General features: G+C 45.1%; 2 protein-coding genes across 2 annotated transcripts; both read left to right on the top strand.

Moving 5' to 3' along the window:
* Positions 1-815: 815 nt before the first annotated feature.
* LOC118375614 (twist-related protein-like) lies at positions 816-4,859 on the top strand. Its single transcript, XM_035762196.2, has 3 exons — positions 816-1,457; positions 1,626-1,829; positions 2,026-4,859. The coding sequence occupies exons 1-2, from the start codon at positions 1,022-1,024 to the stop codon at positions 1,793-1,795; spliced, it is 606 nt and encodes a 201-aa protein (XP_035618089.1). The 5' UTR covers positions 816-1,021; the 3' UTR covers positions 1,796-1,829; positions 2,026-4,859.
* Positions 4,860-5,013: 154 nt separating this feature from the next.
* On the top strand, positions 5,014-14,106 carry LOC118375612 (DNA-directed RNA polymerase I subunit RPA43). Its single transcript, XM_035762195.2, has 4 exons — positions 5,014-5,378; positions 12,229-12,370; positions 12,522-12,730; positions 13,049-14,106. Exons 1-4 carry the CDS (start codon positions 5,080-5,082, stop codon positions 13,494-13,496), a joined length of 1,098 nt encoding a protein of 365 aa, XP_035618088.1. The 5' UTR covers positions 5,014-5,079; the 3' UTR covers positions 13,497-14,106.
* The last annotated feature ends 1,574 nt before the right edge of the window (positions 14,107-15,680 follow it).

Here is a 15,680-nt window from a genome sequence, read left to right on the forward strand (position 1 = left end):
ATTGCGCTCCAGCCGTCCACCGCATCAGCGACCCGCTGTGAGCTGGGATCCGCCCTGTGAGCTCCCTGGGCCGGCTTGTCTTTTAAACCTGAGCCGCTCTGCCGGGGTCCCAGCGGGGGCAGAACCACTTAGCTGCATACCTTAGAGTAAAGACAAATAAACAGTCAATCTTCGTCTACGGAAAACCTGCTGTTTACCTTTCTCTTTTCTGATAGAAATGGCTGAAGTTCTCACTGGCTTGTCTTTGTAGCATAAAAAGAAGATTGAACCTTTCTTTAACTAGGAAAGGCATAGAGTGATGCAGAGTAGGTTATAGGCTACATATATTATCTGAATAAGCTATTGTCTAGGTCTGTTTTTATGACCTCATACAGGAATTAAGGCAAACTAAACCTGACTGTTTTGCGTATAGAAATCCAGTAAATATGTGTGGTCGTTTTGACACATCTAATTGCGCATGAGTGCTCTATAGGGCAAAACGCGAAGAGGAAGATCTGACACCCCCGCTCCAACCCTTCCATTAGGTTTTTTCAACAACTTGTCCGCTTTTAATACGTTAAAAGATAGACCATTTTACTTTTTAATAGCGACTGTGCTCATGCGCAAAACACAAAACATTCAGAAATAATTTCTGGGCGTTTTGTTGTTTTTGGCTCAGAAGGTCTAACAGACTATGAACGACTTTATCCCGCTCACCCCCCTGACGTCACCTCACCCTCTCACCCAATCACAGCGCTCCCCAAAATCCACACTCCGCGCGCTGCATGGTTATAAAGATATCCAACCGGCAGAGTAGCTTCTCCGTGACACACGGAGCTGGCGCGAGACTGGATCAATGTTAACTGTCTACACTCCTCTCTGAAAGGAACAAAGGAGTGTGGGAGAGAGTGAGAGTGAGAAAAAGATAGAGAAATACGGATCTTTACTCCTGTCTTAAAGGGACAGGATCCACCAGGTTTCCAGGATGCTGTGACCTTGGTCAGGGGTTTAGGTCATCGGTCAGGGTTTAAGGGATCAGGTTATGTTTGGGGACATGATGTGTTCCCCGGTGGGGTCTCGGTCTCCGGTCGACAGCGCTGGGAACAGTGAGGAAGAGATTGACCACCACCGGAGGCCACGTAGAGGCACCAGAAAACAGTGGGCAAGCCGAAGGAGACCGAGGGAGCAGGATGAAGATGAAGAAGATGAAGGGAACCAGAATATCCAAAGCCCGGGGAAGAAGAGGGGGAAGAGGAGAGGAAGTGACAGAAGTGACTGGAGTGACGTCAGCAGTGTGAGCGGCCTACCCAGGTCTCTGGAGGACACGCAGAATCAGCGTGTCATGGCTAACGTACGGGAGCGACAGAGGACCCAGTCACTCAACCAGGCCTTCGCCTCGCTACGACAGATCATCCCCACGATGCCCTCAGACAAACTCAGCAAGATCCAGACGCTCAAACTGGCCACGCGGTACATAGGTAGGCTACTTTCTGTTGTTATACTCAATTAAGCAACCAATTAACCAATTATACATTTGAGGTGCCAATCCATTAAGCACTTTGGGCTGTAAATGTCATTACAAAAGGTGTCAATCAAAAATAATATGATGAAAGTGATGAGAATGATGAAGATTATTCTTATTCTAGACTTCCTCCATCACGTGCTGCAGGGCGAGGGGATGGGCCTGGATTTGGACGAGGAGCATGTGTCAGGAGCAGCCAGCTGTGGTTACGTGGCCCATGAGCGTCTGAGCTATGTCTTCTCAGTGTGGAGGATGGAGGAGGAAGCATGCTCGGGGTCTGCTACACCACACTAGTGTTCCCTCCACTGCAGGGGCACAACCAAACAGGGTAGGTTGTGCTTTTATTCCTCACAACTTTCTTACCCTCCTAACGTGATTGATGTACAACACACAAATAAAGGCAAGTTCGATTACCAAATGACACTAGTCAATATCTGTTTTTGAACAAGATATTTAGTAACATGATTTAAATTTGATCAAAATATCAGACATGGTAACTCATCCAATATTTTATTTATCTACAGATTATCCAAGAGAATCCATACTGGTTGAGGTGGTTCAACATGCTACAACTGGACTGTGGTACACCGGAGAACGCAGGACTAAACGGCCTAGCATGATGGAACATCTCGTAACGACGAATGTTAGAGACATAAACAAATATTTTACAACACTTTCTGTACTGTGTATCTCTATGGTGGGAGATATGCAGGCTTGTTTCTGTGTGCTTGATTCCAACAATCCATAGGCCTTATAGGGGTCGCACAGGGCAGATAATAGATCAAAACCCCATCCGTGGACAACTGTAGCTCATTTTGGTCTGTTCTAGACTTCACACACAGACATAGAGACTGTCAGAATGCTCCACATGACCTCTACCACAGGAGGTTGGTGGCACCTTAATTGGGGGATAAGGGCTCATGGTAATGGCTGGAGCGGAATTAGTGGAATGGTATCAAATACATCAAACACTTGGTTTCCATGGTTTCCATGTGTTTGATGCCATTCCATTGGCTCCGTTCCGGCCATTACTACGAGCCGTCCTCCCCTCAACACTCTCTACACTCTATTTCTCTCCATGGGGGTTGACAACAGATGAAGTTCCAGTCTTTGTATCAACAAACTCACACAAAGTTATACAGATTATTTTCTCCTGGCTTCTGAAATATCAATTTATTGATTGATGTTACAATGAAGAATGATTCCATTTCTAAATGCATTTAAAATGTTGTAAATATCTTTAATTATCTTCTGAAATAACAATTAGTGTATGTTTGAATTGACATTTTAGTAATTTAGCTGAAGGTCTTATCCAGAGCGAGTAAATATACAGTAACAGTAGACTACCGATGTTTGCAGGGTTGAAGAGGTTACTTTCTAAATATCATCTGTTACTTGTCCAAAATTGTCATCAGTAATTTAATTTTGGGATTACCCAAAACTCAGTAACGTAAATCTGATTACTTTCCCCTTAACTGGCATTAGAAGACAAAAATGATCGATAAAATGCATTTGGTGTGTCATCATACTGGTCTCTGACTTGTGGTCAGACTCGCTCAGGTGGAACAAATGTAAACTTGCATCTTTTTTCTCCAATGCTGAATTGAACGTAATTGAGAAAACAGAAAGTGATGTCATAATGTTGTTGTTTTTTCTTCTCGCAGACATCCTTTCTGAATTTAAATCCAAGAAGTAATCATCAAGTTTTTCAAAGGTTATCTGTAATCTCATTAGAATATTTTTTGCTGGTAATGTAACTGATTAGTTTAGTTGTAATCAGATTACATGTAACTGAGTTACTAAACCCTGGATGTTTGAAAAGGGCCAAGCTGGAGCCATATCCCATACAGGACACTGCCATCTAACGGTTCAAATGAAACTGACACTACATCGAGAGAACGCCTGTACATCCAACAGCACAGGGTAACACACCACTACCCCTTTAATTTCACCACTACTCCTCGAACTTCACCACTACTCCTTTAACTTCACCACTACTCCTCTAACTTCACCACTACTCCTATAACTACACCACTACTCCTTTAAACTTCACCACTACTCCTATAACTACACCACTACTCCTTTAACTTCACCACTACTCCTATAACTTCACCACTACTCCTATAACTTCACCACTACTCCTATAACTTCACCACTACTCCTATAACTACACCACTACTCCTTTAACTTCACCACTACTCCTCTAACTTCACCACTACTCCTTTAACTTCACCACTACTCCTATAACTTCACCACTACTCCTTTAAATTCACCACTACTCCTATAACTTCACCACTACTCCTATAACTACACCACTACTCCTATAACTACACCACTACTCCTATAACTTCACCACTACTCCTTTAAATTCACCACTACTCCTATAACTTCACCACTACTCCTATAACTACACCACTACTCATTTAAACTTCACCACTACTCCTATAACTTCACCACTACTCCTATAACTACACCACTACTCATTTAAACTTCACCACTACTCCTATAACTACACCACTACTCCTATAACTACACCACTACTCCTTTAACTTCACCACTACTCCTTTAACTTCACCACTACTCCTATAACTTCACCACTACTCTTATAACTTCACCACTACTCCTCTAAATTCACCACTACTCCTCTAACTTCACCACTACTCCTCTAACTTCACCACTACTCCTTTAACTTCACCACTACTCCTCTAACTTCACCCCTACTCCTTTAACTTCACCAATACTCCTCTAACTTCACCACTACTCCTCTAACTTCACCACTACTCCTCTAACTTCACCACTACTCCTTTAACTTCACCACTACTCCTCTAACTTCACCCCTACTCCTTTAACTTCACCACTACTCCTCTAACTTCACCCCTACTCCTTTAACTTCACCAATACTCCTCTAACTTCACCACTACTCCTCTAACTTCACCACTACTCCTCTAACTTCACCACTACTCCTTTAACTTCACCACTACTCCTCTAACTTCACCCCTACTCCTTTAACTTCACCACTACTCCTCTAACTTCACTACTACTCCTTTAACTTCACCACTACTCCTTTAACTTCACCACTACTCCTCTAACTTCACCAATACTCCTCTAACTTCACCAATACTCCTCTAACTTCCTGTATAATGATTCTAGTGGAAAAACGGCATCATGACACACTATTATGTTTGCATTTCTTGAATGCATTTCAATCATGGCACACAATTAATGAAGCGCTGTATCTGTCTAACCCAAACGCCTACGGAGAGACTCCTCTAACTTCACCAATACTCCTCTAACTTCCTGTATAATGATTCTAGTGGAAAAACGGCATCATGACACACTATTATGAATGCATTTCAATCATGGCACACAATCAATGAAGCGCTGTATCTGTCTAACCCAAACGCCTACGGAGAGAAGGGGGTCAGTGGACGTGGAATGGAAAGTGTGCAGGTTTAGTTTATGACTACTCCTCTCCGCTAGGAGACGACATAACAAAAACACGGACTGTCTAAACTCGCGGTCCCTCTTCACTACGGAAGTCTTCCCTCGTCGACTTCCTTCCTGCTGCCTCCAGCATCATGGCGAACTTGGAGCAGACAGAAGACGACCCAAAACACGCAAAAATGTCCACCGAAGTCTCGGTTTTAACCAATCCGACAGCAAACGGACCTTCTGCGGCAGGCGGTGGAGACCCAGGCGCGTTCCCAAGTCTGGTCCCGTCGTTCGCGAGCGCATGCAAGTTGGTGTCAACGCCGTACTCGTGTCTGGTCATGGACACGCACAGAAGACACATTGCCCTGTCGCCCATGTACCTGAAGAAGAAACGGACAGGGATCCAAGAGGAACTGAACACCGAACTGCTAAGATACTCAGAAAGGTAAAGCTATGGGTTGAATATGCTAGTCAGTTAGCTCACGAAGTTGCTAGTTAAAACGTGTTGTAATACGCATGTAGCTCGTACTAGTCTAGATCCGACGCATGCGCACCAGAGGTAGTCTGGCGGTAAACATGTATTGCTCAAAAGTGCTCTATTTCGCACTTTGGATAAATGACAGTTTGCGCATACAGAAACATTTAGGCTATTTTAACGCTCTTCACTTTGGCGAGTTAAGAAAGTAGTTAGTTATGTAGAAGCAAGTCACTAAACAACTCGTTAGTGAGAGCGTAGCTGAACAACGCCATGGACCAGAGCTACCTAGCCACTATGCTTCCTACTTTGCAGTTGAAATCCATATAATTCCGAAATAGTTACTATTTAGAATATATTTGCTGTTGCATGCCTGATATCGAGAATAGTGTCACAAGACGTTGATGGTCATGGCCCTCTACCAAAACCTGCGCGCTCTCCTTCACTACAGCCAACATGAGTAAAACGTTTAAACGTGTTAACCCTGGCAAGGCTGCAGGTCCAGACCCCAGACGCGTCCTCAGAGCATGCGCAGACCAGCTGGCTGGTGTGTTTACGGACATATTCAATAAATCCTTATCCCAGGCTGTTGTTCCCACATGTTTCAAGAGGGCCACCATTGTTCCTGTTCCCAAGAAAGCGAAGGTAACTGAGCTAAATGACTATCGCCCTGTAGCACTCACTTCTGTCATCATGAAGTGCTTTGAGAGACTAGTCAAGGACCATATCACCTCCACCCTACCTGACACCCTAGACCCACTCCAATTTGCGTACCGTCCCAATAGGTCCACAGACGACGCAATCACACTGCCCTAACCCATCTGTACAAGAGGAATACCTATGTCAGAATGCTGTTCATCGACCACAGCTCAGCATTTAACACCATAGTACCCTCCAAACTCGTCATTAAGCTCGAGACCCTGGGTATCGTCCCCGCAATGTGCAAATGGATCCTGGGCTTCCTGACGGGCCGCCCCCAGGTGGTGAGGGTAGGTAACAACATCTCCACTCCGCTGTTCCTCAACACTGGGGCCCCACAAGGGTGTGTTCTCAGCCCTCTCCTGTACTCCCTGTTCACCCATTACTGCGTGGTCATGCACGCCTCCAACTCAATCATTAAGTTTGCAGACGACACTACAGTGGTAGGCTTGATTACCAACAACGACGAGACGGCCTACAGGGAGGAGGTGAGGGCCCTTGGAGTGTGGTGTCAGGAAAATAACCTCCCACTCAATGTCAACAAAATAAAGGAGATGATCGTGGACTTCAGGAACAGCAGAGGGAGCACCCCCCTATCCACATCGACGGGACCGTAGTGGAGAGGGTGTAAGTTTTAAGTTCCTTGGCGTACACATCACGGACAAACTGAATTGGTCCACCCACACAGACAGCATCGTGAAGAAGGCGCAGTAGCGCCTCTTCAACCTCAGGAGGCTGAAGAAATTCGGCTTGTCACCAAAAACACTCAAAAACTTTTACAGATGCACAATTGAGAGCATCCTGTCGGGCTGTATCACCGCCTGGTACGGCAACTGCTCTGCCCACAACCGTAAGGCTCTCCAGAGGGTAGTGATGCACAGCGCATCACCGGGGTCCAAACTACCTGCCCTCCAGGACACCTACACCACCCGATGTCACAGGAAGGCCATAAAGATCATCAAGGACAACAACCACCCGAGCCACTGCCTGTTCACCCCGCTATCATCCAGAAGGCGAGGTCAGTACAGGTGCATCAAAGCTGGGACCGAGAGACTGAAAAACATCTATCTCAAGGCCATCAGACTGTTAAACAGCCACCACTAACATTGAGTGGCTGCTGCCAACATACTGACTCATCTCTAGCCACTTTAATAATGAGAGAGTTGATGTAATACATGTATCACTAGCCACTTTAAACAATGCCACTTTATATAATGTTTACATACCCTACATTACTCATCTCATATGTATATACTGTACTCTATACCATCTACTGCATCTTGCCTATGCCGTTCGGCCATCGCTCATTCATATATTTCAATGTACATATTCTTATTCATTCCTTTACACTTGTGTGTGTATAAGGTAGTTGTTGTGAAATTGTTAGGTTAGATATTACTACATGGTCGGAAGCACTAGAAGCACAAGCATTTCACTACACTCGCATTAACATCTGCTAACCATGTGTATGTGACAAATAACATTTGATTTGATGTAAAACACTACTAACATTGGGTGGGTTCCTTTTGGACTCCGTCGGTCTAAGGCAGCGCAAGAGGTGTCACTACAGGCTAGAGGTCGACCGAATATGATTTTTCAACGCCGATACCGATTTATTGGAGGACCAAAAAAGCCGATACTGACTAATCAGTCAAAATGTATTTTACATTTTTATTTGTAATAATGACAATTACAACGATACTGAATGAACACTTATTTTAACTTAATATAATACATCATTAAAATCAATTTAGTCTCAAGTAAATAATGAAACATGTTCAATTTGGTTTAAATAATGCAAAAACAAAGTGTTGGAGAAGAAAGTAAAAGTGCAATATGTGCTATGTAAGAAAGCTAACATTTAAGATCCTTGCTCAGAACATATGAAAGCTGGTGGTTCCTTTTAACATGGGTCTTCAATATTCCCAGGTAAGAGGTTTTAGGTTGTAGTTATTATAGGAATTATATGACTATTTCCCTCTATACCATTTGTATTTAATAAAATTTATTTTGACTATTGGATGTTCTTACAGGCACTTTAGTATTGCCAGTGTAACAGTATAGCTTCCGTCCCTCTCCTCGCCCCTACCTGGGCTCGAACCAGCAAGACAACGACAACAGCCACCATCGAAGCAGCGTTACCCATGCAGAGCAAGGGGAACAACTACTAGAAGGATCAGAGCGAGTGACATTTGAAACGCTATTAGCTAACACGCGCTAACTAGCTAACAATTTCACTTCGGTTACACCAGCCTCATATCGGGAGTTGATAGGCTTGAAGTCATAAACAGCGCAATGCTTGACGCACAATGAAGAGCTGCTGGCAAAATGCACTTAAGTGCTGTTTGAATGAATGTTTACGCGCCTGCTTCTGCCTACCACCGCTCAGTCAGATACTTGTATGCTTTTATGCTCAGTCAGATTATATGCAACGCAGGACACGCTAGATAATATCTAGTAATATCATCAACCATGTGTAGTTCACTAGTGATTATGATTGATTGTTTTTTATAAGTTTAATGCTAGCTAGCAACTTACCTTGGCTTACTGCATTCGCATAACAGACAGTCTTCTTGTGGAGTGCAACGAGAGAGAGGCAGGTCGTTATTGCGTTGGACTAGTTAACTGTAAGGTTGCAAGATTGGGTCCCCCGAGCTGACACGGTGAAAATCTGTCGTTCTGCCCCTGAACAAGGCAGTTAACCCACTATTCCTAGGCCGTCATTGAAAATAAGAATGTGTTCTTAACTGACTTGCCTAGTTAAATAAAGGTATAAAAAAAATCGGTGCCCAAAAATACCGATTTCCGATTGTTATGAAAACTTTAAATCGCCGCCAATTAATCGGCCATTCCGATTAATCGGCCGACCTCTACTACAGACCCTGGTTCGATCTCGGGCTGTATCACAACCAGCCGTGATCGGGAGTCCCATAGGGCGGAGCTGTCAAACCCTGGATTATATGTGTACCTGTGATTGCACATTTTGTGAACGAAAATTGTTTTAAAATTTACACAATGTATAAACTTATTGCGACTGGGACAGACCCAACCCTGCTGGGTGTGCAGGCTTCTGTTCCAGCCCTGCACTAACACACCTGATTCAAAGTATCAAACCTAATAAGTTAACAGAAGTCTGCTCACCCAGTAGATCGAGGACCAGTGGAGTGAGGTTGGCCACCTACGTTTGATCTTTTAGCAGACGCTCTTATCCAGAGCGACTTACAGGAGCGATTAGGGTTAAGTACCTTGCTCGAGGGAACATCAACAGAGCCTTGTCGGCTCTGGGATTCAAACCAGCAACCTTTCAGTTACTGGCCCAATGCTCTAACCACTAGGCTACTCCAGTCCTGTTATTTACTTTTTTGGTTCACCTGAAAGTGATAATGGTAATAATAATAATAATAGCCTAGTTGTTACTAAAATGTCAAACTTTTACATATGATTTAGCTTAATAGTACACTTTGAGATTATATGTAAGTGTTGATTATTTGAAGTGTTTAAACTTTTTAATTGTTAATTTAACTATTTTGGATGTGGAACTAGTGTTGATGGTGATTAATCACCGATCAGAATCCTGCAATAGAGAAAGGAAGGGACTCGTAAGTTGTCTGTGTTGTATTCGCAAAATGGAAATGATGTTAACAACCGCTGGTTTGCACAACAGCTAAACTAAACTCGAAATCAATCAGACGTGACTTACCCGTGATTAAATGATCGTAGCAGACCCGTTACTGACAGCTGTCTGGGTTCAGGTCTTAACGGGTAAACTCGAAATCAATCAGATGTGACTTACCTGTGATTAAATGATCGTAGCAGATCCGTTACTGACAGCTGTCTGGGTTCAGGTCTTAACGGGTAAACTCGAAATCAATCAGATGTGACTTACCTGTGATTAAATGATCGTAGCAGACCCGTTACTGACAGCTGTCTGGGTTCAGGTCTTAACGGGTAAACTCGAAATCAATCAGACGTGACTTACCCGTGATTAAATGATCGTAGCAGACCCGTTACTGACAGCTGTCTGGGTTCAGGTCTTAACGGGTAAACTCGAAATCAATCAGATGTGACTTACCTGTGATTAAATGATCGTAGCAGACCCGTTACTGACAGCTGTCTGGGTTCAGGTCTTAACGGGTAAACTCGAAATCAATCAGACGTGACTTTACCCGTGATTAAATGATCGTAGCAGACCCATTACATTTACATTTAAGTCATTTAGCAGACGCTCTTATCCAGAGCGACTTACAAATTGGTGCATTCACCTTATGACATCCAGTGGAACAGTCACTTTACAATAGTGCATCTAAATCTTAAAAGGGGGGGTGAGAAGGATTACTTATCCTATCCTAGGTATTCCTTAAAGAGGTGGGGTTTCGGGTGTCTCCGGAAGGTGGTGATTGACTCCGCTGTCCTGGCGTCGTGAGGGAGTTTGTTCCACCATTGGGGGGCCAGAGCAGCGAACAGTTTTGACTGGGCTGAGCGGGAACTGTACTTACTCAGTGGTAGGGAGGCGAGCAGGCCAGAGGTGGATGAACGCAGTGCCCTTGTTTGGGTGTAGGGCCTGATCAGAGCCTGGCGGTACTGAGGTGCCGTTCCCCTCACAGCTCCGTAGGCAAGCACCATGGTCTTGTAGCGGATGCGAGCTTCAACTGGAAGCCAGTGGAGAGAGCGGAGGAGCGGGGTGACGTGAGAGAACTTGGGAAGGTTGAACACCAGACGGGCTGCGGCGTTCTGGATGAGTTGTAGGGGTTTAATGGCACAGGCAGGGAGCCCAGCCAACAGCGAGTTGCAGTAGTCCAGACGGGAGATGACAAGTGCCTGGATTAGGACCTGCGCCGCTTCCTGTGTGAGGCAGGGTCGTACTCTGCGGATGTTGTAGAGCATGAACCTACAGGAACGGGCCACCGCCTTGATGTTAGTTGAGAACGACAGGGTGTTGTCCAGGATCACGCCAAGGTTCTTAGCGCTCTGGGAGGAGGACACAGTGGAGTTGTCAACCGTGATGGCGAGATCATGGAACGGGCAGTCCTTCCCGGGAGGAAGAGCAGCTCCGTCTTGCCGAGGTTCAGCTTGAGGTGGTGATCCGTCATCCACACTGATATGTCTGCCAGACATGCAGAGATGCGATTCGCCACCTGGTCATCAGAAGGAGAAAGGAGAAGATTAATTGTGTGTCGTCTGCATAGCAATGATAGGAGAGACCATGTGAGGTTATGACAGAGCCAAGTGACTTGGTGTATAGCGAGAATAGGAGAGGGCCTAGAACAGAGCCCTGGGGGACACCAGTGGTGAGAGCTGGTGTCCCCCAGGGCTCTGTTCTAGGCCCTCCTAGGTCTTAACGGGTAAACTCGAAATCGATCCGACGTGACTTTACACGTGAATAAATGATCGTAGCAGACCCGTTACTGACAGCTGTCTGGTTTCAGGTCTTAACGGGTAAACTCGAAATCAATCAGACGTGACTTACCCGTGATTAAATGATCGTAGCAGACCCGTTACTGACAGCTGTCTGGGTTCAGGTCTTAACGGGTAAAAAGTTTTCCTTTTCTGACCGTTCTGGAGTCTTGGTGTCACCGATGGTGTTTTATGATTGTGGGAATCTGTAAAATAAAATATATATATTTTAAAAATCCCTTTTTTATTTCCTGCCTTGTTAGAGCAACCAAATACAGAATCAACTAGTTTCAGGCACTGTTATCATGCAGTTTGGGGCAGCCCCTCGGCTGTTGTCAGAATAATTAATGTGGTGGTCTTCCAACATGGCCGCCAGAAGGTGTCGTTACGTCAACTGCCAGTCCTCTATAGCGTGCAGAATATATCAGATATTTACCATGCTCTGAGAACTGGTATTGAACATCCCAGGAACCACATGAAATATGTTACATTGATCTTCTAACCTGCACGGGCCTGCTCATAATCATCTGTGTATTTGGCGTGTTCTCTGCTGACGAGAACACACCCGGGTCGTATTCTCTTAAGAAACCCAAACAGAAGCCAACTGTCCGGAACGGGAGGGACGTACCTTGAAATGGTGGTTTTTAAAAGTGTCCTGTTGCAAAAATGTTTTGCTATGGTTTTGCGCTAATGAATATGACCCTGTCTACCTGTGTTCCCTGTGCAGTCTGAAAGGTGTGCCTCTGGCCTATGATGAGGTCAGTTTGCTGGGGCAGCTTGGAGACATCTACGACGATAACGGATACATTCACCTCGACATACAAGCCAACTTTGTCGTCTTCCAACCCCAGAGAGGACAGAAACTACTGGTGAGAGGCAAGCTGTTTGTGACTAACTGATACAGAACAGATGTGTTTCTTATGGAGAAGGGCACAGTGTTGATGTGTTGTAACTAGTTACGATGGTAATCTATTCGAAATGGAAAGAGTCAAGGTGCAGCTAACTCTATCCCCCCTCCAGGGTACAGTTAATAAGCTTGGTGTGAGTCACGTGGGCTGTCTGGTCCATGGCTGTTTCAACGCCAGCGTTCTGAAGCCAGCCCACGTCTCCATGGAGACCTGGATTGAGGCAGGACCCAGGATAGGGGCGGAGCTGGAGTTTGAGGTCTGTCAGCTAGACGCAGACATAGTCGGAGTACTGCTGATCAGAGGAAGACTTGGCAGGACACGGTAGGTTACAGTGTGTCTGAGATGGATTACATTGCAGTCGGACTGTACAGAATCACTGATCTACAAATCACTTTTCATCCCAGTTGCTGGATCGACTCATCAAGGTCAGTGATTCTGGGCCTCGCACAGCAGGGGGCAAGCTGTACGGGCCTCGCGCGGCAGGGGGCAAGCTGTACGGGCCTCGCGCGGCAGGGGGCAAGCTGTACGGGCCTCGCGCGGCAGGGGGCAAGCTGTACGGGCCTCGCGCGGCAGGGGGCGAGCTGTATGGGGATGTTAGAGCTGTGTTATCTGAAGCTAAACAGTTGTGTTCTCTCTCAGGGTTCAGGAGCTGATGGCAGCTGGAGAGAGTTCTGATCCTACTGACCCCGCGGAACAGCTTGAGGAACCAGACGCAGAACCTGCTCTAGAACCCAACCAGGACTGGCCCGACGCCACCGTCAAACCCAAGAAGAAGAAAAAGGAAAAACACAGAGAGGAGGTGGCTTCAGTACCAGCCCCCGGAGACGTTGTCAGCAGAACAGCGGAGGACAGCAGCACTAACGGCCACACTGAGAAGAGGAAGAAGAAGAGGAAGGAGAAACGACAGAACGAAGAGGATGAGGACAAAGAAGTGGGGGGGGAGGGTCCCGTGGAGGTGCAGGGGAGCGACTCCAGTGGTTACCTTAGTGACAAGCCAAACAGGAAGAGGAAACAGGGTGACGATATCACGTCCTGTCTCCATGGAGATCCCGAAACGCCCAAAACTAAGAAGAAGAAAAATAAATGATGTCACTGTGACTAAAATTGAGTGAAACTGAATGAACATTAAAAGATGATGATGTTGATATAATGGAATGTCTTAAGTACACCTGGTGACATAGTTTGGTTCCATCTTCAGCCCTATGTGACCTCCCATACTGTTGGAGTGGTCCGTGTCTCTCTTGATGCAGCTCTTTGTGTAGTTCCCTTTACAAACCTGCAGAGGGAGCCAAATCATTTCCAGAAGCCTCCATGGCTCTTGGTAAAGAACTCCAGTGTTTGTTAGCCAGGTTTTACCCTTCTAGCTACCGTTAGAACGCATCAACATGCTGTAGGGCTATTCATCACGGCTTTACCACGGTCTTCAAATCTGAAATGGCACCCTATTCCCTTCATTGCACTAGTTTGGGCTAGTGTCACATAGGGCTATCATATAGGTTGTTTGCCAAATGTAGTGCACTATGTAGGGAATTCAGGTTTAATTTGGAACAGAGATGGTGTTTTGTTGTTCTCAAGGCCCCAGAGGGAAGAGATGTTGCCAGGCTCTAGTCCTTCTACATTTGGATAGGTGACATATTGAAGACTTCAGCAAAGCAGAGAAAAGTGTTTTTATTAATTAAATAATTATATATTTGGGAGTGACTGTGTTGTGTCTTTTTATAAGTTGGTGTGGTAGGAGATAGTTACAGTTGTAGATGTGGGTGATGATGCAGGTCCATGAGAAGGGCTTGCCAAGAACAACTGCCAAAGGGACTCATTTGAGGCATGTCCATCTCCCCAAGTCACCCGAGTGGGTGTTACATAATTGTATAGTTTGTCACGTTTTGTACTAGGAAGTTATCATTATGCAATCAGATCAGACAGCTTCATACCAGGGAAGAGGAGTGTGGAGTCAGTAAATATGTTGAGCCACAACCCCCTCACTTAATCTGAGGTTTTTGACTAGGACCTACAATGTGTAGGATTATTCCATATCATTGGGTGAATCAAAATGAACACCTAACTGTTGTACATGCAGTTACACAAACACTCCCACTTGAATTTTCTTACTGTGATTTTGCAGATCGCTGCTTTGAGGAAAGTTTCACTTGCAATGACTGTGGTTGCAGCCTGGTTTCATAGACGAGACGTAGCAAAGTTAACATCAATTTTTGGTACTCTCAAATGACCTTGTTACATTTGGTATGGTTACTTAAGGTGAAAACGAAAATAGGGTGGTTGGTCATGGTGGATGGGTAGGCGTATAACGTTTACGTCTAGCAAGCCAAAGGTTGTGCTTTCGAATCTCATCAGACAACTAGCATTTTAGCTCATTTGCAACTACTTTAATCTTAACCCCTAGCCTAGCTAACGTCAGCGTAAGCCACAACAAATCTTTCCTAACCTATAATACGTTTAGCAAAAGCGTAAGTATGAATTACAATGCGTAACATATTGTACGACATGGATGATGGACATCCACAAATGAATACATACCATATGAAACAACATACTAATTGGAATGTCCCGGATTTACATTTACTATGTTACGTTTACCCCTGAGTCCAGGTTGGTGGTTGACTAAACTACCTACGTTGAATGCGCTGATTCAAGTTTTTCTGGATAAGAGCATCTGCTGAATGATAAAAATGTAGTCTTATGCACTTGGTGGGTGGAGTTTGCACACTTTAGACCATTCCATTGGTCCTAAAGTGAAATCTCTGCCCACCTGTAGCACTGGGCGAACTAACATTTTAATTAACCAGGCAAGGCCGTTAAGAACCAATTATTATTTACAATGACGGCCAAATCCTAATGATGCCGGGCCAATTGTACACCACCCTATGGGACTCCCAATCACAGATGGTTGTGATACAGCCTGGAATCGAACCAGGAACTGCAGTGACACCTCTTGCACTGAGATGCAGTGCCTGAGACTGCTGCTCCGTTCGGGAGCCCAAATGTAAAAATGATTGCACCCATCATGCATGGAGGCAGACGAACACACACACAATACCCCGTCTAACCCCAACTCAGAGAAGAGACTTAATTCAATCAATACATTAAAATATATTTTGTGTGTAGTTCATAATCTATAAAGTTATACCTACTCCTCCCCCCTAAAGTCTATACCTACTCCTCCCCCCTAAAGTTATACCTACTCCTCCCCCCTAAAGTTCAGGGTGTCCCCCCATTCATTGAACAGGTGTTGTCACTGCAGTTGTGAATGGAA

Source organism: Oncorhynchus keta, chromosome 19, assembly GCF_023373465.1.
Source record: "Oncorhynchus keta strain PuntledgeMale-10-30-2019 chromosome 19, Oket_V2, whole genome shotgun sequence".
Classification (NCBI taxonomy): Eukaryota; Metazoa; Chordata; class Actinopteri; order Salmoniformes; family Salmonidae; genus Oncorhynchus; species Oncorhynchus keta.